This window comes from Stegostoma tigrinum, chromosome 8 (assembly GCF_030684315.1).
Source record: "Stegostoma tigrinum isolate sSteTig4 chromosome 8, sSteTig4.hap1, whole genome shotgun sequence".
NCBI lineage: Eukaryota > Metazoa > Chordata > Chondrichthyes > Orectolobiformes > Stegostomatidae > Stegostoma > Stegostoma tigrinum.
The window spans coordinates 101,295,855-101,322,315 of NC_081361.1; the positions used below are offsets into that span (position 1 = coordinate 101,295,855).

General features: G+C 45.1%; 1 protein-coding gene across 5 annotated transcripts in view; it reads left to right on the forward strand.

Annotated features, from left to right (window-relative positions):
• The window catches only part of slc44a5b (solute carrier family 44 member 5b), a 276,251-nt gene that overhangs the window by 200,047 nt on the left and 49,743 nt on the right, over nt 1-26,461 (forward strand). For all 5 annotated transcript variants that reach the window (XM_059648177.1, XM_059648181.1, XM_059648180.1 and 2 more), the window contains 3 exons: nt 12,893-12,976; nt 14,505-14,617; nt 25,834-25,965. In XM_059648177.1, coding sequence (XP_059504160.1) covers nt 12,893-12,976; nt 14,505-14,617; nt 25,834-25,965 — 329 coding nt within the window. The remainder of the gene's footprint in view (nt 1-12,892; nt 12,977-14,504; nt 14,618-25,833; nt 25,966-26,461) is intronic.

The following is a 26,461-nucleotide window of genomic DNA, read 5'->3' on the forward strand; positions in this document are numbered from 1 at the left end:
GTCTGGCTGTCTGTTCCTCAAGGGACCATTGTTCATCAAAGAGCCAGCATGGATTTGATGTGGACTGATTGGTCTCCTTATGGGCTATAGTTCTTAATGTTAAAACATTCCTTCATGGGACACAGGCGTTGCTGGCTGGGACCTCACTTATTGCCCGTCCCAACTTGTCCCTTGAGAAGGTGGTGGTGAGCTGCCTTCTTGAACCACAGCTGTCCGTGTGCTGTAGGCTGACCCATAATGCCCTTAGGGAGGGAATTCCAGGATTTTGACCCAGTGACAGTGATGGAATGGTGGTAAATTTCTTAAAATTCTGAGGCTTGACAAGGTTGATGCTGAGAGATGGTTCCCAGTGCATTAACATCTAGAGTGAGGGTCATAATCTCACAATAGCTCCACTATTTTGGTCTGAGATGAGCAGGAATGTCTTTATTCTGAAGTTTGTGAGCCCTTGGGATTCTGTACCCCAGAAAACTATGGATTTTCAGTGATTGAATATCTCAATAGTTATCAACTTTAATATCAATAGTTGCTTTGAATTTAAATCCACAAAGTGCTTCAAGAGTTGGGCAAGAAAGGGGAAGGCTTGTGATCTTATTGAATGAAACAGGTTGAACGGACAACTGGCCTGCTTCTACTCTCACCTCTTGTACATTCTTCTGAGCTGGACCCTGCAAATAGTGAAGTGGGACTGAATGACCTTTTGATGGGTGAAAGGAATTTTGGGATAATGATTAGTCTGAAAGTTGATAAAATGACTTGAGTCAACAGGACACATCATAAGAACATAAAGAGAGAAACTTGCAGCAGCAAATGACATGCCGTTATTCAAAGGTGATACCTGCCTCTGAGCCACGAGGCCCAGGTTCAAGTCCCACCTGGTCCAGATTGATTCAGTGATAGGTGGTGGCCTATGGTATTAATCCAGAGAGCCAACCTGGGTGAGAATGAAGCCGTATGCTTCAACAGACCTCGTTTCACTGCCCTTGCACATCCATTCTCCTTGAATATTGGGACCACGCACAGTGTCTTTGCGCTGGAAATGCTTAACAAAAATGTATCTGTCTCAGATTTATAATTACCAACTGATCCAGCATCCACTGTCGTTTGTGGAAGAGAATTCCAAACCTCTCCCACCCCTTTGTGTGCAGGAGTGCTTCCTAACATCTCTCCTGAACAGTCTGACCCTCATTCTCAGACTATGCCCCGAATCCCAGAATCCCCAAACAGTGGGAATAGTTTATCTTGTATCCTTCCAAAACCAATCTGTCCTTCCTAAGGCGTGGTGCCCAGAACTGCTCACAGTGCTCCAACTGGGGTCTTTGGTATAATGGTAGTTATTTATGCTGCATGCGTTAAGTGTGCTGTAAGAATGCAAGTTATTGTTGTTAGCTTGGAATCTGACCCAATCGACTGCTTCATGGAAACATTATTCCACGACCTAATTTCAAACTGTTTTTGTGATGAGGTGGCTCACCAACTCTCACAGATGGCAGTTCCAAAAATACATTGGTTTCTGAAGGAAGTTAAGGTGGCATTGACAGAATCCTGTGCTTCTTGGCAAGATTGAGGATTATTGATGTGTTCAGATTTGCAGAATGGTTTCCAGAGTTTCTGTAACCAGGACTCAGCCTCTGAAGTAGTTTAGCAAGAGGCACATTAATATAGCTACTATGTCAGTGGGTATGAAGGAATGAATATCTTACAATGTGAAACTCTGCTTTCTGTGCTCATTGAGGTCAGTGATGAATTGTTGAGGGACAGGCAGTGTCAATCTGAAAGGTTCCCTGGTCAAATAGCAGAGAGAGAGATCAGCATCTGAGCATGTGAATCTGACAACAACAATAGATCCTCCTTTGTGTAGCACCTTTAAAGTGATAAAGCATCACAAGATGACACCCAGCAACATAAACCAAAAAAGAATTGACACAGTGAGAAAAGGGGGAGGTATTAGCACAGGTGACTAACCACTTGGTGAAAGAGGGAAGTAGAGAATGAGGCCACTCTGCCTTCAGTCCTATTCCTCTATTTGGTGAGGTCATCACTGATCTCCACTTCCTCGCTTTCTCCCTGTGGACTCCAAAAAATCTCCACCAAGCTTGTTCACCATCAAGAGTGGTTCGGCAGCAGTACCACTGAGAAAGCTGGTACAGTCCCCAAAGACATTACCATTAGACTAACCAAAGGGAGGGAAACATCCACCTGACCTCATCCTCACCAATCTACCTGTCACAGATGCATCTGACCTTGACAGTGTAGATGTGATTACTGCACAGTCATTACAGAGAGAAAGACCTATCTTCATGGATACCCTGTATCGTGTTGTGTGGCACTATCTCTGTGCAAAATGGGGCAAACTTTGAACAGATCTAGCCGCCCAAGACTGGGCATCCATGATGCGCTGTGGGCCATCAGCAGCAGCAGAATTGTACTCCAGCACAATCTGTAACCTCATGGCCCGGCATATCCCCTACTCAACCATTACCATCAAGCCAGGGGACCAACCCTGGTTCAATGGAGAGTGTGGGAGGGCATGCCAGGAGCAGCACCAGGCATTCCTGAAGATGAGGTGTCAACCTGGTGAAGCCACCAAATAGGGCTACTTGCTCACCAAACAGCAAAAGCAGCAAGTGACAGACAGCGCTAAGCGATCCCTTAGCCAATGGATCAGATCTAAGCTCTACAGTCCTGCCACATCCAGTGGTGAATGGTGGTGGACAATTAAACAACTTATTGGATGAAGAGGCTCCACAAATATCCCCGTCCTCAATGATGGAAGAGCCCAGCGCATCAGTGCAAAAGATAAGGCTGAAGCATTCACAGCAATCTTCAGCCAGAAGTGCCGAGTGAATGATCCATCTCAGCTTCCTCCGGTTGTCCCCAGCATCACAGAAACCAGTCTTTAGCCAATTCGATTCACTCCACGTGATATTAAGAAACTGTTGGAGTCACTGGATACTGCACAGCCTAAGGGCCCTGGCAACATTCTGCCAATAGTACTGAAGACTTTGTATTCCAGAACTTGCTGCTCCCCGAGCCAAGCTGTTCCAGTACAGTCACAACACTGGCATTCACCCAGCAATGTGGAAAATAGCCCAAGTATGTCCTGTACACAAAAAGCAGGACTGTCCGACTACTGCCTATCAGTCTCCTCTCGATTCAGGGGAAGTTAATTAGATTATCTCCTAGAAACATTGAAAATAGGAGCAGGAATGGGCTATTTGGCCCTTTGAGTCCGCTCTGCCAATCAATATGATCATGGCTGATCATCAAATTCAGTCTGTGTTCTCACTTTCTGCCCATACCCTTTGATCCCTTTAGCTTTGAGAATGAGACAGCAGCTTCCAAAATCCAAGTCAACTTCCATCTGGAAGGAAAGGGCAGCAGATACATGGGAACGCCAACCACTGAAAGTTTCTCTCCAAGCCGCTCACCATCCCAACTTTGAAATATATCTCCGTTCCTTCAGTGTGGCTAGGTCAAAATCCTGGAATTTCTAGCCTAAGGGCATTGTGGGTCAATCTACAGCAGTGGTTCAAGAAGGCAGCTCACCACCACCTCCTCAAGGGCATCTAGGAATGGGCAATAAATGCTGGGCCGGTCAGCAATGCCCAGCTCCCATGAAGGAATGTTTTAACATTAAAAACTATAGACCATAAGGAAGCCAATCATCCCACATCAAGGAATCTCTCCACCACTTTCTCAAGGGCTCACATCTTACAGTTGAATACAAATAGTCCTTACTAAGATAACAAAGTGTGAAGCTGGATGAACACAGCAGGCCAAGCAGCATCTCAGGACCACAAAAGCTGACGTTTCGGGCCTAGACCCTTCATCGGCTTTTCTGATGGAAGGGTCTAGGCCCGAAACGTCAGCTTTTGTGCTCCTGAGATGCTGCTTGGCCTGCTGTGTTCATCCAGCTCCACACTTTGTTATCTCAGATTCTCCAGCATCTGCAGTTCCCATTATCTCAAATCCTTCCTAAGATGTTGTATCTGGACCCACTCATAATGATTCCAGAAGCACTGCCTCTGGAACCAGGAGTGACTGTCACAATGTGGTCTAGCCACAACTGAAAGGTAGCCATTACTGTCTTGCATCCCAGTCCTTGAGTGACAAAAGCCAGAGATTTTTATTTTCTGCACAATTTATGACATTTTAATTAATACAGTTTTTACTTTACTTCACAGTTTAGGCTCTTTATCCAAGGAGAGACATACTGGCACTGGGGGCAGACCAGGGAAGGTTCACTTTGTTGCAAATAGGAGTGGGCTCACTTGTTTTGCCTTTATACTTTATTTGCTGAAGTCAGTTTGTGATGTGATTCTTATGTCTATGTAGGAATGTAGGGTGGCTCTGTGGATGTCCCTATGTCCCATGGACAGCAATGGTTCGAGGAGGCAGCTCACCATTACCTTCTCCAGGATAGTTAGGGATGGACAATTAATATTGGCCCAAACAAATGCGCCTACATCCAATAAAAAAAGTAAAAATTAAGCAAAAAGACAGGAGTAGACTGTACAAATCCTAAAGACAACTCCACCATTTAATAGGAACACAGTTACTTTTTATCCCCTGTATTCATTCACAAGATGAGGGTGTTGCTGGCCAGGCAGCATTTATTGCCCATCCCTAATTCCCCTGACAATTGATTCATGGCCATCATTAGATTCTTAATCCCAGATATTTTATTGAATTCAGATTTCACCATCTGCCGTGGTGGGATTCAAACCTGGGTCCCCAGAACGTTATCTGCGCCTCTGGATTAATAGTCCAGCGAAAATACCACTCAACCATTGTCTCCCCACGTAACTTCAACTTCAGTTTCCTCCGTAATCCCTAGGGACATGCGGGAATATGGATCTGCAGTTACAATCAGAGCAGCTATGATCGTATTGATTGGCAGAGCAGGCTCAAGGGGCTGAATGGCCTCTTCCTGCACATTGTGTATAGAGTAGCTCAGAGTCAGTTTGAAATAGTGAGTATCTCATTTCAATCGTTTATAATCGCAGTGAATAATTTCAGACCCCAGACAGATTTGAGCCAGATCCTTGTTGGGTTCCATTGGGCACACCCTGACAGGCTGCTGTCCCTTAGGTGATAACACAGAGGTTAATGTAGGTCATGCTCTGGGTGTGCATGAGTTTTAATTCTGCCTCACAAGCTGGTGGAATTGAAGGTCGTTTAATATATCTGCAATGTAAACTGGATCTCTGTGATGTGACCCTGACAATTATCATAAAAGCCCATCTGGTCCACTAATGTCACAGCATGGTGGCTCAGCGGTTAGCACTGCAGCCTCACAGCACCAGGGACCGGGTTCGATTCCAGCCTCGGGTGACTGTCTGGGTGGAGTTTGCACATTCTCTCCGTGTCTGCGTGCGTTTCCTCCGGGTGCTCCGGTTTCCTCCCACAGTCCAAAGATGTGCAGGCTACGTGGACTGATGTGCAGGTTAGATAGATTGATATGCTGAATTTCCCATAGTGTCTAGGGTGGGAAATGCAGGGTTGGGGTATAGGGTGGGTCTGGGTGGGATGTTTTTTGGAGGATTAGTGTGGACTTGTTGGGCCAAATGGCCTGCTTCAACACTGTAGAGGTTCTTTGAATCTATGATGTCCTTTAGAGAGGGAGTCTGCCATCCTTATCTGATCTGGCTTACATGTGACTCCAGACTCACAACAATGTGCTTGAATCTTAAATGCCCTTTGGGCAGTTGGGGATAAGTAATAAATACTGGCCCAGCCAGTTATGGGAATTACCCTGTGAACGAATGCAAGAGGAAGTATTCCTGGAGATCCAATCACTGTCTCCTTCTCTCCCCCCCCCCACTCCCAAACTTGCCATTGGTTGTACAAAACGCCCATCCTCAAGAATGGCCAATCAGAAAGACCCCTGTGACCTGACTGTGTGATTTTTTTTTGAGTGACAGTCAAACAGATCTCACTCTCCAGAAATGTTGTAACTTAAGAATCGAAATATTGGGAGAGCAGGTGGAGAAGAGCAGATGGTTGTGAATGTGATGTTGTTAGCCTGACGTGTCACTGGCAGCAGCACCTGGCAGATTCATCTTTAACTCATGTTGATCCCAGGCCAATTCCTGATGCAATCGGAGTCTGGAATCCTGGATTTTACTGCTGCCCACTGCCCGGGATTGGAACGAACAGGTTCAGGTGCAAATGGCACTGAGTTGGCACACAAATGGCACAAAAGCTCCCAAAGGATCAGTGACCCAAGGGTGAAGGTGAGCAGGTCGCTTTTCTGGAGGGAGAAGAATGTTTATTCCCCAACCAGTGACGCAACGAGGAGAGGCAGTTCCACAATTCAGGAATTTTGATCCTGAGGCTCTTTCATATCGAAAAGCAAAGGCTAGGGGCATGCTTTTACTGGTCTTTAACATGATGAAGGGATCAGAGAGAAGATGTTACCAGCTTTGAGGTAAAACTGGAAATTAGGAACCATCAATATCAAACAGTAATGAATTCAGGAGAGACTATTTCCCTCGGCTGGTGGGTGGGGGGTTAAATTCATTTATGGCTTGAAGGCATTACTAGTTAGCATTTATTACCCATTCCTAATTGCCTGGGGACAGTTAGAAGTCAACCACGTTGCAGTGGGCCTGGAGTCACATGTAGGCCAGTCCAGGTAGGACAGCAGATTTCCTTCCCTAAAGGGGTGAGCGGGGGGGGGGGGGGGGTGTGGGACTGGTTCCCAGGAGGAGAGGGGAGAATGTGGGCCCTGCTGTCACAGAGAGGGGGAAGAATGTGGGAGTCGCTCCCATAGAAGGAGGAATGTTCAGGAACTCACTCCCATGAGGGTAGAGGAAATGTGGGAGTTCTTCCCATGGAGTGGGGAAGAGTGGTTTGGGGGGGGGGTAGAATTGTTTTGACACATTGAGGAACATGGCAAGCACTGAAAGATATGCAGATAGACCGAAAGACATAAGAGCAGAAATTAGGCTATTCAGCCCATCAACCCTGCTCTGCCATTCAATAATGGCTAAGTTTCTCAAACCCATTCTCCTGCTTTCTCCTTGTAATCTTTGATCCTCTTAACAATCAAAACCATATTTATAGAGTGAGTTGACGAGGCTGGGAGAGAGCTTGGGTGGAGTGTATCTCGAGGTTGGATTTGGATTAGTGCTATATGTTCTATGTAATTCTTTGGAATTGAACTCTATTGTCAATTCTAACAGTGAACAGCTTTGCGTGATAGACAGACCGCTCAAACTAATGCTTGACTGATTTGACCGTCCCCAGTGAAGATGTTAACATTCCATGCTTAACAACTAAACCACTTGAAGCTGTTCACTCAGGCTTGCTGCTTTCCCCCAGTCCCAATATTCCTGTTCACACGACACATTAGACATCACAAAGAAACCAGAGTCAGTGTTATTATTATAATCGGGGGAAAACATTAATGTTTTCAGCAAAGAGGGAAGAGGAGCCTGAAGAGCTGGGGTGGCTTGTGAAGGAATCTAGCTTCCACTGGTAGCTCTCTTGTCTGACCAGATCATCTGGTGATCCTCACATTGCTGACTGTGGGATCTTGCTGTGCATGCTGTGGCTGCCATACCTCCAGTGCTACAACAGAGACCTCAGTGGCTGCAAAGGGCATCCTGAGATTGTGAGAGGTGTTATATATTCCTTCTTTTAATTCAGAAAGTTGTACTGATGGAATGACGGGAGGTCTGAGTGCACTGCTGAGGGAGTGGTGTTTAGATGAGGCTGACGGTAGGGACGGTGTGATCTGCAGGGTTGCGGAAAGCGGAATGTCTTTCTCCATTTACAACGGAATATTGAAGCCACAGTGGAGATGTGAAGAGCTCATTTTCTTTCTCTAAACTTAATTTTATTAGTTCACTCTAATGACGTTTGTGTTGTGAGACAGGCTGAGGTTTCTTTCCCAATCCTAACTGCTCTCTGAAGATCTGGTTTCTTGAACTGTTGTATATTAATGTCCATTGCACCAAACTGTCTTCCTTGACCCAATTAACTTAAAGGGTCAGACTGGTGAGGGACTGGATTCATAAATAGAACCAGACTGGGCAAAAATGCACCCCTTTCCTACCAGTTACACATAAACAAGCAGAGAATTTTTACAGGACTCTGATGGCTTCAGAGCCATGTTTCCTGACAGAAGACTTTTATCAAGCTAATGTTTTGTTCTGAGGTTGCACTAGAGTAATTTGAGATCATATTGTCTGGATTAGTAGTCTATGACTGATCTGATCTGGAAGTGAGATCATTATGCTGTGGTAATTCGAGACGCACTGACTCCACTTCCCACTGATAAGCTGCTGACAGCTTCTGTCATCTGAGCGAAGGGCAATTACCACCTCGACTAGATGTGCCATCACGTGGCCTCAACCAGAACGTTCTGGCCACTTTCCTTCTTCCATTGGCTCATCTCCAGGTGCCTCTTTTCACACAGCCAATCAAAACGTGAACAGATGCTTTCTTCACCCTTCTTCATTCACTCATGGGATGTGGGCATCACTGGCTGGGCCAGCATTTACTGCCAGTTTCCCCCTTGGGAAGGTGATGCGGAGCTGCCCTCTTCAACCGCTGCAGTCCATGGGCTATAGGTAAACCCACAATGTCCCTTAGGGAGGGAATTCCAGGATTTTGACCCAGCGACAGTGACTGAATGGTGACATATTTCCAAGTCAGGATGGTGAGTGACTTGGAAGGGAACTTGGAGGTGGTGGTGTTCCCGTGTATCTGCTGCCCTTGTCCTCCTAGATGGAAGTGGTCATGGGTTTGGAAGGTGCTGTCTGAGGATCTTTGGTGAGTTTCTGCAGTGCGTCTTGTAGATGGTACACACTGCTGCTACTGAGTGTCGGTGGTGGAGGGAGTGGATGTTTGTGGATGTGGTGCCAATCAAGCGGCTGCTTTGTCCTGGATGGTGTGAAGCTTCTTGAGTGTTGTTGGGGCTGCACACATCCAGGCAAGTGGGGAGTATTCCATCACACTCCTGCCTTGTGCCTTGTAGGTGGTGGTCAGGCTTTGGGGGGTCAGGAGGTGAGTCACTCACCACAGTGTTCCCAGCCTTTGACCCGCTCTTGTTGCCGCTGTGTTTATTTGGTGAGTTTAGTTCATTGTCTAATTGGAATAATCTTGGCACTGTTTCATTTTCCTCTCATCTCTGAAACCTTTATAATAATGTGTAAATTTTCAAAGGATTATATCTGAATTAATGCGTTGTTCAAAGGCTCCACTGATTTCTCACCGAGGTTCCTAATTGCATCTGAGCTTTGGAGATTCTCAGCCAAACCTTGAGGGTTGACAGGTCCTGTATAAGGCCAGTTCAGAGGAAATTTGTGTTTGTCCCTGGAGTGTGAACTTTCCTCAAGGAATTGCTGACTGTGGGTTCTAAAACTTGATAACAAATTTGAAAATGTGACCTTTAGGTTGAGTTTTGTCACGACTCACTGGGGTAATGCACTGGAAACTAGTTCCTGTCACTAAAGTTAAAGATTTTAATAAGCTTGTAAATGTCTGTTATTTTCCCTGCCTTTTAGACCCCAATTGACAGAAAACATAAACCACATTTCTTAACAAGAATCACTATTCGTTACAAATAAGTAGATTCTAACGAGATGACCAATTATGAACCATTCATATGATTTTACTAGTTACAACTCAGATCCCCTTATAACGCTTGCCCTCTGCACACAGACATACGTACAGCCACAGATACAAAAACACACTGATGTTACAGTCGAGGAAAAGACTGAGAAAGCAGTTCCCTGTCCACAGGCTTCACTGAATTGATCCTTTTAGCTTGCCAGGACCTGCTGCTCTCTAATCTTCTTCTCTAGGTACTTTCATTTTTGCAGGAGGCACGGAGCAGCCGGTTCACAACTGATAAAGTCCCTGACTAATTGGTTACAGCTTGCAGCAACCGAGAAGGGGAATTGAACCAGTTTTCCTTGAGCCTGAGGTGTTTTTACTCCAGAATAAAGGAGACTCCTCCCCTTTCGGATTCGATGTCTTTTAGGGTCAAAATATTCACGTCCAGAAGTTGTTCAGCTTCCAGGGAGCCACTCACACAGCTGTTGGCGGGGAGAAAGCCTTGGTCATCGATAACTGGTCACCACTTCATAGACTAATTAGCTACTCTGAAACGTCAGCTTTCCTGCTCCTCTGATGCTGCTTAGCCTGCTGTGTTCATCCAGCTCTACTCCGTGGTATATCAGCTACTGTTGCCAGCTGAGTTTCCTTTTGTGCACCCTCCTTAGCTCCACATCATCTGCAACTAATCTCTCCCCCCCCCCACCCCTTTTACTGCTTGAACAATTAGCTGTGTAAACAATACTTACAATGAGTGTCAGTTAGCTTGCTTTTAAAATGTGCAGAAAGCCTTTCTAGATTCCTTGGTTTTTAAGACAGTCCCTTTCCCAGTTTAGTCCATAATCAAATGCACAGCAAATTTAAATGATACAATCTTCACAATTTTACAAACGAGGAACAAGAGTAGGCCACAGAAGCAGAAATTGCTGGAAAAATCTAGCAGGTCTGGCAGCATCTGCGAGAAGAAACAGAGTTAACGTTTCAGGTTCAGTGACCACCAGGACCGTGCAATCTTTTACATGTTTTTGCACATTCTGTGCAAAGTAAATCCAACTTTAATTGGCCTAGTGATATTATTCGACTGTTAATCCAGAGACCCAGATAATGTTCTGGGGACCCAGGTTCAAATCCCACTATGGCTGATGGTGGAATTTGAATTCAATAAATATCTGGAATTAACAGTCTAATGGTGATTGTGAATCCATTGTCAATTATTGGAAAACTTGCCTGGTTCACTAATACCCTTTAGGGGAGGAAACTGCCATCCTTACCTGATCCAGCCTACATCTGATTCCAGACCCCAGCAATGTGGTTGACTCATAACTGCCCTCTGGGCAATTAGGGGATGGACAATAAATGCTACCTGGTCAGCGACAGCCTCATCCCATAAATGAATAAAATTTCATGCATGTTGAAGTTTGAACCATTCCAAATTGTCTTTCAGCCCCAAGTTTCAAAAGTGTCTCAAGCAAACCCAGACTGAAATAACTCCACAGGGGCCAGTATCCTGTCACCAGGTCACCCTTTATTCACACATGGGGAATCCTGGACACTGATCCAGCATCCTCAGAGTGAGCAGAGCCTCTGACACTCCTGTTTATATCTGTCAGCCAGGACTCCCTGATTGGGCCAGATTAACAGCCCCAATGGGGGAACTCATGTTCAATAGCATCCATCTGGCTGACCTTGTTACCATCGCTACACAGGCCAATATAGGAATCGTTTCTCTGACTTATTCACTGAATGATTTATTCACAGGATTAATCAGCTGTCACACATTGTTGTACTTCAACACTTCACCTGTCAGAGATTGGCTATAACAAATAGAAATTTCTCAGCGAGATTTCATTTTGTCAACATTCTTTTCTCCTTGGAAGGTTTTAATTCATTTACAGGGAGAGCCACTCAGATACCCTACTTCAATCAGCCTCTTTCAAAAGATAGACCTTTTACATCATGGAAACAGGCCCTTCGGCCCATTGAGTACATGCAGGTCATGAAACATCCAATTCAATATCTTGAGGGTTTCTGCATCCAACACCGTTTTTAGGCTGTAAGTTCCACATACCTGCCCCCACTATGGGTGAAGACAACTTACCACAGAGCCCCCCCAGAAATCTGAAATTCTGCTCCCCTAACCAGGTTAAACTCTTGGATAATTGATGGCTAATTGTTATTGCCATCTGTCGGATAAACCAATGCTCTGCCTGCTTGCTCCCTGAAACACAAAATATCCTGTCACACTGGGCTGAAAGAGGGCAGGGGCAGTTGTCCCAGTTGCCCTGGCATCTATCCCACAAACAGATCACTAAACAAAACAGATCATCTGCTCGTTTTCCTGCTGCTTTCTGTAGGATCTTGCTGTGCAGATGTTCGCCACCTCATTTCCTACTTTGGAGCAGAGATGAGCCCTAACAACATTTCAACATTTGTAAAGTACTTGGGGGAATCCTAAGGTTGTGAAAATCTTCTGTATAAATGCACATTATTTATTAACTTGTTGGTGTGAGCACCATAAATAGTCAGAAGTCACAAGACACTTGGTTATAGTCCAACAGGTTTGTTTGAAATCTTTTGATTTTGGAGCTTTTGAAGCACTTCTGATTTCAAATAAATCTGTTGGACTACAACCTAGAGTTGTGTGACTTCTGATAGAATCATAGAATTCATACAGTGTGGAAACGCACCATTTGGCCCAACAAATCCACACTGGCTGTCCGAAGAGCATCCCACCCTTCTACCCTATCCCCATAATCTTGAATTTCCCATAGCTAATCAATCTAACCTAAACGTCCCTGAACACTATGCAGCCATTTAGCATGGCCAGTTCACTATAACCTGCACATCTTTGGTCTGTGGGAGGGAACCGGAGCACTCGGAGGAAACCCACACAGACCTGGGGAGAATGTGCAAACTCCACACAGACAGTCGCCCGAGGCTGGAATTGAAACCAGGTCTCTGTGAGGCAGCAGTGCTAACCACTGAGCCACCTGACCTCGTCCTCCCTAATCTAACACAAACACCTCTACATCATCGCTACCATAAATAAACCCATTGAAGACTGCAGCTCACTGTTTTAAAAAAAGTCTCTTCTAACGGAATTGAAAAGTGCACTACTGAAGGCTAGTTATGTAATTTACTGGAATGAAATGAGAAGTATTGTCACTACTGCAGCCTTACCTAATGCCTTGCTTTTAACATGAAGATTAACCTGTTGGCCTGCTACATCAAGCTGTAATGATTGCCTTGTTAAACTAGGGCCCAGACTGGACAACTGCAAATGACTGAGTGCAAGATGTAACATGCTTCAAATTTATTGCAGAGGAATAAATTATGTCCTCGATGCCAGGGAGATTTGGATGAAGATATTTGAGGATTACACCAACTCTTGGTACTGGATCTTAATGTAAGTGCTGATTAAAGAGCCACACTTTGTTGTAACTTCACTCGGGATTGTTAACAAAATTAATGCTGTCTCGTCTAAACTGATTTACAGTCCCTTAGTTTTCAAGACAATTTCACACCAACCTTCCATCCTCTCCTAATGTCACTTTCTGGGAATAACATACAACTCATCAGTGACACCAATTTATCTGCCCACTCTGTGTTTACACATGAATGACCTGACTGGGAGCTGCTGTTAATTAAACACCGGGGAGGTTTACAACATTGTATTTATGAGATTGACACACTTTAAGAGTTGTCAGAAATTATTCAGCCCATGTTTGGCTTTGCCACTGGAGTCTCGGACATCTGAATCAATGTCTTTTGTTACGAATCAGTGACAGTGTGGGAATTGGGACTGTTAAAAATGACAGGACACACCAGCTTGGAACACTGTCTTTCAGCTGTAATATTAACCAGACACCCCATTTGTACTTCCTGATGAATGCAATAGTCTTCTTACCTTTCTGTGATTCTGTAAAAAAAAATCACACATCCATAAGACCATTGGAACAGAACTAGGCCATTCAGCCCATCAAGGCTGATCTGCCATTCAATGAGATCATGGCTGATCTGATTAACTTCAGCTCCACTTTCCTGCCTTTTCAGTAGGGCCCTTGATTCCTTTACCAATTAAAAATCTGCCTGTCTCAGCCTTGGATACACCTAATAAACTAGCCGTGAGGGAAAGGTTCACTACCTTGGAGAAAAAACAAGGAGTCCTCCTCATCCATGTCTTCAATGGCTGACCCTTATTCTGAGACAATGCCCTTTGGTACCAGCCTCTCCCACAAGAGGAAACCACTTTTTTGTGTTTACCCTGTCAGGCCCCCCTAAGTATCTTGTATCAATAAGGTCTCCACTCATTCTCCTCAACCTCAGCATTTACTGTCCAACCTGTTCAACTTCCCCACACAAGACAGTCTCTTTATACTTGGTATCAGCCTAGTGAACCTTCTCTGGACTGTCCCCAGTGTCTGTCTACCCTACCTTAGGTAAGTGGACCAGAACTGTTCACAACTCGAAGCAGAACTGGGGACGTCACTGCTCTATGTTTTACTGCTGTGCAGTATCACCACAAGGCAATGATCTGACCCTGATCACATTGCTGTTTGTGGGATCTTGCTGTGTGAAAATCCCTTCATTAAGTACTCCATTGATTGCAAAGTACTCCTGGATGTCCTGAGACTATAAAAGCTATGATAGAAACACAATTTCTTTCTTTATCCCCATTGGTTTGACTAATCTTTATCCCTGATCACCATCGCTAAAGACACATTGTCTGATCATTATGTGACCGGGAGTTTGCTATGCACAAATTGACTTTGTTTTTGACATTACCGTAGTAGTACATTGGCTGTGAAGCATTTTATGAGGTCAGGTTATGAATATGCTAGATAAACATAAGTTTGAGTCTCCTCTGCTCAATGAAAACAGTTTGGATTTTATGGAGGCCTCCTTCCTCTCATTTTGAATGTGTTTGTTTCCAGTGGGCTGGTCATTGCTATGATCGTCAGTCTCATCTTCATCCTCTTGCTCCGCTTCACAGCCGGAGTCTTGTTCTGGTTTGTCATCTTTGCCGTGATCGCGGTGATTGGTTATGGTACGTGTCATCTCTCTTTGTGACCGTGATCTTATGGTGGGTATATCTGTGTGTGAGTTGGACATTGACAATGCACTGTGTCCACCTTTCAGAATCATATGTTAGATGACTATGCATAGGCCAGAGGCTAGGAACACTGCGGTGAGTAACTCACCCCCTGACTCCCTGAACCCGGTTCACCATCTACAAGGCACAAGGCAGGAGTGTGATGGAATACTCCCCACTTGCCTGGATGGGGGCAGCCCCAACAACACTCAAGAAGCTTCACACCATCCAGGACAAAGCAGCCCACTTATTTGACATCACATCCACAAACATCCACTCCCTCTACCACCGACCCTCAGTGGCAGCAGTGTGTACTATCTACAAGATGCACTGCAGAAATTCACCAAAGATCCTCAGACATCACCTTCCAAACCTACGACCACTTTGATAAGCACTTGTTATTGCTGTCCCGATCCCTTCCACTGGCTTAGAAACTCTTAACACTCTACCTTCTCTTCAGGTTCTGATGGAAGGCTTTTGATCTGGGGCGTTCACTCCATTTCTCACTCCACACAGTGCCTGGTCCTCTGTGATTTTCCTGCTCTTTCATTCTTGTAAGAGAATTGAAAAGTTAGTGAGTGGGTTGGGTTGTGGGAAAAGGGTGGACAGGCTAGGCTTGTTTCTCCTGAGGTTTAGGAGAGTGAAGTTGGTGGGAGGTGGGGGGGATCTGATTGAAGTGTAACAGATCCTAAATGGTCTCAACAAGGTGACTGTGGGAAGGAGATTTCCTCTTGTAAGTCTGTCCGGAACTGGGTTGGGGTGGGGGGGTGGGGGGGCGGGGGGGCGGTGGTAGGTGGGGTGGCATTGCCCATTTAGGTTGGAGATGAAGACAATTCTTGTCCCTTAGAGGATTGTGTCACTTTGGACCTTCCTGCTTCAGGAGGCAGGTCATTGAATATTTTTAAGATGGAGGTGATTGGATTCTTGTCAGGCCAGGAATCAAAGATTGTTGGGGGCGAATGAGAATTTGAAACACAAACAGATCAGTCTTGACCTTATTAAACATCAGAACAAGCATGGAGGCGAATGAGCTACTCCTTCTAGTTCACACTATGCCCATATTAGGTCCAGGGGCCATTGTCAATCAGCAGACCCATCGGGTGATGAGGAATAAACTTTTATCCTGTACCTTTCACCAGCTGGAGATCTCTCGAAATGCGTCACAGCAAACTGAAGTGCAGCTGCTTTGTAAGAACCAATTTTGTAAAGACTACATATTTTTGCTTTTGGTCTGTTTAAAAGTGTGGACTAAAATGAGAAGGAATTGTTTGAATCCCAGGGATTTATAAGCCTGGATGTATGATTTGAAAACAAGGAATTTGCGAATTGTTGTGAGGCCTGTTTTTGTAGCCATGGGGCTGCAGATTCATCTTCTCGAAACCTGCTGCCCCTCACTTTCAACCTCTGCGCCTGGCCATTGATTCCTCCACAAAGGGGAGAAGTTTCTTCCTGCCGACACTGTCTATGACACAAATCATTATATACATCTGACTCACGTCCCCTTTCAGTCTCCTGTTCTCCAAAGAAAATAACTCCAGTCTATCTTGTTCAATAGAAATGTTTGCAATTATGGGAGCATTCGTTTGAGCGAGTGGGGGACACTAATTTATGATGGAAAGTGTGTCAGTGAGCAGGAGCCACTGATTTCAAATAACTGAGACAAGGGAAATAAAGAGACATTTATCTCCACCAAAGGTTACCAAGGTGATATCGTGGGCTGAATGACCGCTTTCTGAACTGTAAGATTCTATTAGGGAAAATTACTTTTAGTATTTAGTGTCCCCTGATGCTTGGCTGATCAACAGTGGCTTCAGTCACGATAAAAATCACTGGGAGGGCAACCTTCACATTACCATATGCTCTATGAGTCATGTAACACTCACTGAGCTTTGCATTTTCACATTGACTCAAACAGACGTTGCATTTCCAATGCACTTCCTTTTGCTTTTAAACGCTCTCACACTGAGTCGCATTCACCCATCAATCCAGTGCCCACTAATCTACATTAGCTCCCAAGCACCTAAGCCTCAACTTCAAAACCCTTATTCCCCCTAACCAAGCCTCAGCCTCACAAACATCCTCCACTCTCCTTTAGAAACTCTGCACTTCTGTCCTCTTATGTTTGCCTGGTTGTCATCACTCCACAATCGATAACACAGCCTTCAGTGCCTGAGCTCTGAAATTCCCTCCTCGCAACCTCACCACCCCCTTGATGGCTCAGTCCTCCTCATGGAGGCCTCCTAATACCTAGCCCTTTGACCAACCTTCTGGTTACCTGTCCCTAACATCTCCTCAGGGGAATTAGTGTCAGATCGCTGCGATGACCACTCCTGCGAAGCACCTTGTCATGGTTTACTTTATACAGATGCAATTTCATTGGGAATGCTGCAAATCAAATGAGTTAACAATTTCATTTGTTTTTCTCTTAACAATAGATCAAGTCTTCTGATGAGAATTTTGTTGGAGTTCAATACAATCATGTTCTAACTCTCCTTTGCAAGAGTTATAGAGGGGGAAGGGCAATTATAATGTGATTAGACAAGACTTAGGAGGCATAGAATGGGTTAGCAAAATGTAGGGGATGGGGACAATCAAAATGTGGAGCTGGTTTAAGGAACCGATATTGCGTGTCCTTGATACGTATGTCCCTGTCAGGGAGGGGGGAAGTGATAAGGTAAGGGAACCGTGGTTTACCAAAGAAACTGTATCTCTTGTTAAGCAAAAGAGGGAGGCTTATGTGACGATGAGATGAGATGTTTCAGATGAGGTGATGGAGAGTTACAGATTAGCTAGGAAGGATTTAAAGAGAGAGTTAAGAAGAGCAAGGAGGGGACATGAGCAGACATTAGCAGGTAGAATAAAGGACAACCCTAAAGCTTTCTATAGGTATGTAAGGAATAAGAGGATGACTAGGGTAGGAATAGGGCCAGTCAAAGACAGAAGTGGGAAGTTGTGTGTGGACCCTGTGGAGATCAGAGAGGTGCTAAACGAATATTTCTCATCTGTTTTCACTCAGGAAAAGGAGAATATTGTAGAGGAGAAGACTGAGATATGGGTTATTAGACTTAAAAGGATTGAGGTTAGTAAGGAATTGTTATCAATTCTAGAAGGTGTGAAGGTAGATAAATCCCCTGGGCGGGATGGGATTTTTCTGAGGATTCACTGGGAAGCTAGGGAGGAGGTGGCGGAGACTTTGGCCTTGATCCCTGAGTCCTCATTGTCTACAGGTTTAGTACGAGAGGACTGGAGGATTGCAAATGTTGTGCCCTTGTGCAAGAAGGGCAGTAGAGATGACCCAGGTAATTAAAGACTGGTGAGCCTTATGTCTATTGTAGGAAAAGTTTTGGAAAGGATTTTTAGAGATAGGATTTATAATCATCTAGCAAGCAACAATTTGATTGGAGATAGTCAGCATGGATTTGGCAAGGGCAGGTCGTGTCTCACAAACCTCATTGAGTTTTATTTGAGAAGGTGATCAAGCATGTGGATGAGGGAAGGGCAGTTGACGTGGTGTACATGGACTTCAGTAAAGCCTTTGATAAGGTTCCACATGGTAGGCTATTGGAGAAAATACAAAGGCATGGGATTGAGGGAGATTTAGCAGTTTGGATTAGAAACTGGCTTTTGGTTAGAAGGCAATGAGTGGCGGTTGATGGAAAATACTCAGCCTGAAGTCAGGTTACTAGTTGTGTGCCTCAAGGATCTGTTTTGGGACCACTGCTGTTTGTCATTTTTATAAATGACTTGGACGCAGGCATAGGTGGATGGGTTAGTAAGTTTGCAGATGACACTAAAGTCGGTGGAGTGGTGGACAGGTTGGAAGAATGTTGCAGGAAGACTTGGTCAAACTGCAGAATTGGGCTGAAAGGTGGTAAATGGAGTTCAATGCGGATAAATGTGAGGTGATTCACTTTGGGAACAATAATAGGAAGGCAGAATACCGAGGCAATGGAAAGATTCTTGGTAGTGTGGCTGTGCAGAGGGATCTTGGTGTCCATGTACATAGATCCCTGAAAGTTGCGACCAAGGTTGATAGTGCTGGTAAAAAGGCTTACGGTGTGTTAAGTTTTATTGGTAGAGGGATTGAGTTCCAGAGCTGTGATGTCATAGAACATAGAACATAGAACATAGAACATTACAGCACAGTACAGGCCCTTCAGCCCTCGATGTTGTGCCGACCTGTCATACCGATATGAAGCCCGTCTAACCTACACTATTCTATGTACGTCCATATGCTTGTCCAATGACGACTTAAATGCACCTAAAGTTGGCGAATCTACTACCATTGCAGGCAAAGCGTTCTATACCCTTACTACTCTCTGAGTAAAGAAACTACCTCTGACATCTGTCCTATATCTTACACCCCTCAATTTAAAGCTATGCCCCCTCGTGTTCGCCGTCACCATCCTAGGAAAAAGGCTATCCACACTATCTAACCCTCTGATTATTTTATATGTTTCAATTAAGTCACCTCTCAATCTTCTTCTCTCTAATGAAAACAGCCTCAAGTCCCGCAGCCTTTCCTTGTAAGACCTTCCCTCCATACCAGGCAACATCCTAGTAAATCTCCTCTGCACCCTTTCCAAAGCTTCCACATCCTTCTTATAATGCGGTGACCAGAACTGTACACAATATTCCAAGTGCGGCCGCACCAGAGTATTGTACAGCTTCACCATAACCTCTTGGTTCCGGAACTCGATCCCTCTATTAATAAAAGCTAAAACACTGTATGCCTTCTTAACAGCCCTGTCAACCTGGGTGGCAACTTTCAAGGATCTGTGTACATGGACACCGAGATCTCTCTGCTCATCTACACTACTAAGAATCTTACCATTAGCCCTGTACTTTGCATTCTGGTTACTCCTACCAAAGTGCATCACCTCACACTTGTCTACATTAAACTCCATTTGCCACCTCTCAGCCCAGCTCTGCAGCTTATCTATGTCTGTCTGCAACCTACAGCATCCTTTGTCACTATCCACAACTCCACCGACCTTAGTGTCGTCTGCAACAAAACGCTAGTGCGGCCTCACATGGAATATTGTGTGCAATTCTGGTAGCCCCATTACAGGAAGGATGTGGAAGCATTGGAAAAGGTGCACGGGAGATTTACTAGGACGTTGCCTGGTCTGGAGCGAAAGCCTTATGAAGAAAGGCTGAGGGACTTGGGTCTGTCCTCATTGGGGAGAGGGAGGCTAAGAGGGGATTTAATAGAGACGTACAAGATGAGCAGATGATTAGACAGGGTGGACAGTGAGAGTCGTTTTCCGAGAATGATGATGTCAGCTTGTACGAGGGGGCATAGCTACAAATTGAGGGGTGATAGATTTAAGACAGATGTCAGAGGCAGGTTCTTTACTCAGAGAGTGGTAAGGACGTGGAACGCCCTGCCTGTCAATGTAGTTTCACTCAGCCACATTAGGGGCATTTAAACAGTCCTTGGATAAGCATATGGATGATGATGGGATAGTGTAGGGGGAGGGGCTTAGATTAGTTCACAGGTCGGCGCAACATCCAGGGCTGATGGGCCTGTTCTGCCTGTAGTGTTTGATGTTCTATGTTCTATAACCAGGAGCTTGCCATTAGCCTCAGTCTACCTGAGTATTTTATTCTATTCGTTCGCCACACAGTAAGAGCTAAATGGCTGGACTGCTGATTTGCAGTATGATCCCATAGAATCATCAAGTCATACAGCTCGGAAACAGCTCCATCAGCCCAACTCATCCATGCTAATCAGGTTTCCTAAACTGAATTAGTCCCATTTGCCTGCATTTGGCCCATATCCCTCCAAACTTTTCCCACTCATGCACTTGTCCAAATGTCTTCTAAATATTGTAATTGTACCTGCCTCTGCCCTTCCTCTGGCAGCTCGATCCATATATGCCATGTATCACGTTCTACATGAAAGAGTTGCCCCTGAACCTCTCTTTCTCATCTCACCTTAAACCTATGCCCCTATGAGCTTAACAACAGTCTGGGTTTGAATTCCTGTATCAGCTGAGGTTACTATGAAGGACTCTCTGTAGTGACCCTCAGGTTCAACCACCACCAACTGGCTCTTGTTTTAATGAGAGAGCAACCCTAAGGCCTGGTAAGATGATGGTGACCTTATCTTTACCAGCTAATTAATAAAGTCCAATGCAGTTGGTAACAAAAAAAGAGAAGCTGCTGGAAAAGCACAGCAGGTCTGTCAGAATATGTGAAGAGAAATCCGAGTTAACATTTTGGGTCCAGTGACCCTACCTCAGGAATCAGTCAGTACTTGTGATGGAAGGCAATGCTTTGTGAATTGACATCAGTTGGCTTTGTTGAGCTTTAAAGGCTCATGAAACGCTCGAAGGTCAGTATTGTCAGACCATATATTGCATCGAGTCCTGTTAAAATCATCATTTTCCCCCACCATTTGAACATTTAGTTTTGATACTTCAAGACACACATTCTGGAGTGATTTCACCAAATCACAGAATTGTTACAGGCGGCCCTTCGTACCTGCATTGGCTGTTCAAACGAGCATCATTAGCCAGTGCCAATCTCCTTCCTTCTCCCCATATCCCGACACGCTCTTTCGCAACAATTAATTAGCGATTCCACTTTGAATGCTTCACTTGAACCTGTCCCCACCACTTCTCCAAACTGTACACTTCAGATCCAAGCTACTCGGCCTGTGAGGGTTTTTTTTCCCCTCACATTACCTTTGCTTCATGTGCAGACCACTTTAAACCCATGCCTGACTGGTTCTTAACCCTTTTATAAGTAGAATCAGTTTCTCCCTACTCACTCTGTCCAACTTGTCCAAGATTTTGAAAACGTCCATTAAATCTTCTTACACTGTTCCCTGAGGTTTATAAAATCAGGGGGGGAACAGATAAGGTTAATAGTCAAGGTCTTTTCCCCAGGGTAGGGGCGACAAAACTAGAGGGCATAGGTTTAAGGTGAGAGGGGAAAGATTTAAAAGGGACCTAAGGGGCAACTTTTTCACACAGAGGGTGGTGCGTGTGGAATAAGCTGCCAGTGAAAGTGGTGGAAGCTGGTACAATTATAACATTTAAAAGGCATTAGGATGGGTACGTGAATGGGAAAGGTTTCGAGGGATATGGATCAAATAAGGTGGAGGAAGCAAGAGTCTAGCACAACTTTAGAGGATTACAGGCTTGCTCGGAAGGAGCTCAAAAGTGGACTGAGGAGGGCCAGGAGGGGGCATGATAAAGGCGTGGCAGGAAGGATTAGGGAGAACCCGAAGGCATTTTACTCATCCGTGAGGAATAAGAGAATGATCAGGGAGAAGGTAGGGCCGATCAGGGATAGCGTAGGGAACTTATGCATGGAGTCTGAGCAGATAGGGGAAGCCCTAAATAAGTTTTTTGCTTCGGTTTTCACTAAGGAACGGGACCTTGTTGTGAATGAGAACTTTGAGGAGCAGGGAAACAGGCTTGAACGGACCGAGATTGAGGAAGTTGATGTGCTGGAAATTTTGGCAAACATTAAGATTGATAAGTCCCCAGGGCCAGACCAGATTTATCCTAGGTTGCTCCGGGAAGCGAGAAAGGAGGTTGCTAAGCCGCTGACGAAGATCTTTGCTTCCTCACTCTCCATGGGAGTCGTACCGGAAGATTGGAGGGAGGCAAATGTTGTTCCTCTTTTCAAGAAAGGGAATAGGGAAATCCCTGGAAATTACAGACCAGTCAGTCTTACGTCTGTGGTCAGCAAGGTTTTGGAAGGAATTCTGAGGGACAGGATTTAAGACGATTTGGAAAAGCATAGCGTGATTAAAGGGAGTCAGCATGGCTTTGTGAGGGGCAGGTCATGCCTTACAAATCTTATTGAGTTCTTTGAGGAAGCCACGAGACAGGTTGACGAGGGTCGAGCAGTGGATGTGGTGTACATGGACTTCAGCAAGGCATTTAATAAGGTTCCCCACGGCAGTCTCATTCATAAAGTCAGGAGGTATGGGATACAGGGTGATTTGGCTGTCTGGATTCAGAATTGGTTGGCTGACAGGAGGCAGAGAGTGGTTGTAGATGGTAAGTATTCTGCCTGGAGGTCAGTGCTGAGTGGTGTCTCGCAGGGCTCTGTTCTTGGGCCTCTGCTCTTTGTAGTTTTTATAAATGACTTGGATGAGGAGGTTGAGGGGTGGGTTAGTATGTTCGCTGATGGCACAAAGGTTGGAGGTGCCATTGATAGTATCAAGGGCTATTACAGGCTTCAGCGAGACATTGACAGAATGCAGAGCTGGGCTGAGAAATGGCAGATGGAGTTCAACCCGGAGTAGTAAGGGAATGGAACGCTTTGCCTGCAATGGTTGTAGATTTGCCAACTTTAGGTAAATTTAAGTCGTCACTGGATGAGCATCTGGACGTACATGGAATAGCGTAGGTTAGATGGGCTTCAGATCGGTATGACAGGTCGGCACAACGTCAAGGGCCGAAGGGCATGTACTCTGCTGCAATGTTCTATGATCTATGTTAAATGCGAAGTGATGCAGTTTGGAAGGTCGAACTTCAATGCTGAATATAGGATTAAAGGCAGGATTCTTGGCAGTGTGGAGGAACAGCAGGATCTTGGTGTTCAAATGCATAGCTCCCTCAAAGTTGCCACCCAGGTGGATAAGGTTGTTAAGAAAGCATATGGTGTTTTGGCTTTCATTAACAGGGGGATCGAGTTTAAGAGCCGCGAGGTTATGCTGCAGCTCTACAAAACCCTGGTGAGACCACACTTGGAATATTGTGTCCAGTTCTGGTCACCCTATTATAGGAAAGATGTGGAGGCTTTGGAGAGGGTGCAAAGGAGGATTACCAGGATGCTGCCTGGACTGGAGGGCTTGTCTTATGAGGAGAGGTTGACTGAGCTCAGACTTTTCTCTCTGGAGAGAAGGAGGAAGAGAGGTGACCTGATCGATGTGTACAAGGTAATGAGAGGCATTGATAGAGTCGATAGGCAGAGACTTTTCCCCAGGGCAGGATTGACTGCCACGAGGGGTCATAGTTTTAAGGTGTAAGGAGGAAGGTATAGAGGAGACGTCAGAGGGAGGTTCTTCACCCAGAGAGTTGTGAGCGCATGGAATAGTTTATCAGTGGTAGTCGTGGAAGCGGAGCCATTAGTGACATTTAAGCGGCTGCTGGACATGCACATGGACAGCAGTGAATTGAGGGGAATGTAGGTTAGGTTATTTTAATTTTGGATTAGGATTATTCCATGGCACAATATTGTGGGCCGAAGGGGCTGTACTGTGCTGTACTTTTCTATGTTCTATGTTCTAAATGGGACTAGATTTATTTAGGATGTCAGGTCGGTGTGGACAAGTGGGACTGAAGGGTCTGTTTCCATACTGTACATCTGTGTGACTCCATGATCTGTCCTGCCACCTTCAACAATCTACTCACATACACCCCCAGGTCAGAAAGCATGAAAAAGGCAATGGAATTACCTGCCCCGGTTCCCTGCATGGGTTCTGTTCCAATAACTCTCAAGAAGCTTGACACCATCCAGGGCCCAGCAGCCCGCTTGATTGGCACTACATCCACAAGCTTCCACTCCCTCCGCCACTGACGCTCAGTTGCTGCAAAGACTACAAGACACACTGCAGAAATTCACCAAAGTTCCTCAGACAGCACCTTCCGAACCCACAAATACTTCCGTCTAGAAGGATCGATGGGACCACCAAACCCTGCAAGTTACCCGCCAAGCCAATTGCCATCCTGACTTGAAAATATATTACCATTCCCTCACTGTCGCTGGGTCAGAATCCTCGAACCCCCTCCCTACGGGCATTGTGGGGTTACCTATAGCACATGGACTGCAGCGGTTGAAGAGGGCAGCTCGCTACCACGTTCTCAAGGACAACTCGGGACGGACAGTAAATGCTGGTCCAGCCTGCGATGCCCACATCCTACAAATGAATAAAAAAAGAGTAGAACACCATCACCCTAAAAATGTGTTGAGCCGTTGGGTGGGGAGCGGATCATTTGGAAATTTCAAACTGGAGATAAATGTTTGTCAGGTGATGTTATGAAGGGCCACAGAGCCAGGTGAGTGGGTCAAGGCTGAGTTTGAGAGAAGCAACAATCTCACTGAGTGAAGGGTATAGTCATGAGGAGCTGACCCTCCTCTTCCCATGAGATTGTTGTGATCTGGAACACACTGTCTGACAGGTCGCTTGAAGCAAATTCAATAATAACTTTCAAAAAGAAATGGATAAATCGATGGATTAATTGCCCGTCTCTATCTGCCATTTGAGAAGATGGTTTATCAACACAGATATTTAGAGGCACAGGTTAATCCTTTAGTGTGTACATTAGAACGAGGGGTAGTTGCTGCAACTGGCCTGACTTATCATTTTGGGTTCATTAAATGTTGTTCACAGTCATGATTACAAAAGTCTTACATGAAAGCAACTTGCATTTTGTAGCACCCTTATGCATTTCATAGTTGCTTTAGCTGCAGTGGTCTGAAGGGCATTTAAAGGATCTCAACTTGCTTTATCACAGTGATAATCGAAATAAAATTACCTGAGAGGGGTGAAGAAGATATTTGAACAGCTGATCAAAGCTTGTTTAACAGTTTTTGGGAGAGAGGATGGAGACAGGCAGAGAGGCCTCAGGTGGGAATTCCAGAGCTCAGGCCCACAGGCAGCTGGAGGCCAGAGGTGCAGTTTAAATCCAGGATACTCAGGAGGCTAAAACTAGAGGAACACAGAAATCTCAAAGGGCTGTAGGGCTGCACGAGGGAACAATGATGGTGAGTCCATGGAAGGATTCGAAAACAAGGATGTGATTTTTACAATTAAGATATTGTCAGACCAGGGATCACTGTTAGTCAACACAATGCGGGGGGCGGGGGGGGTGGCATGGGGAAGAATGCAGAGTCAGATTGCAGAGTCTCTCAGTGATTTCTGGCTCAGTATCGTTCTCCTGGTCTTTAATTTAAAGCTTGGATCAAGTGGTCCTTGCTGAAGAGGTTCAGGACAGGCCAGGCCCCTACACAGCCCACCTTTATCATTGGGCTCTCAGGAAAACCTCCTTTGCAATGTCACTGAGGAGAGTCCACTTTATAAAGTAGGTGGCCGACCATTCCCCATAGACTCAGCAGTTGAAGAGAAGATCATTTTAGGACCGTGTATTTGCAGTCACTGAATAAAAGAATTGGTTTTAACCTCTCTTTCCCCCTGATTTTAGGGATCTGGCACTGTTACTGGGAGTACAGCAGTCTCAAGGGTAAACCTGGCAGTGACATCCCTATCTACGACATTGGTTTCCAGATGGACTTCAGGGTGTATCTACAGCTCAGGCAGACATGGCTTGCCTTTAGTAAGTCCTCTAACATCTTCGGAAGTTTATACAGTGTGAGATTTAACATTAGCACAATGTCATTCCCATTTGGAAGAAAATTACAAGGTTGAAACTATCTTCGGGAAAAAAACACAAAATGGGTGTTAAATATACATTGTTGGAGAGATGAGCTGTGATATATTGGGAGAAAAAGTTAGTGTACATTGGGAAATTGAGTTATAATATAATATTATCAATGATAATATCGCCCCAGTTACTTTAGGACCAGCTGGGAGGTCAAGTTACAATATCTTTAGAAAACAGGCTAATATGTATCAGAAGAATAGATTACAATGCATTGGAAGTTACATTAAGACATGTAGATCAGGTTGAGTTATGATGTATTGTTAGGGTTAAGCTGCAATATATTGGGAGGTTATGTTTTGTTATGTTTCTTGAGCAGCTGGGGAATCAGAATTAATGGGAAAGGCAGGAAAGTGGACACGATGGCTCAACCATGATCCTTTTGTATGGC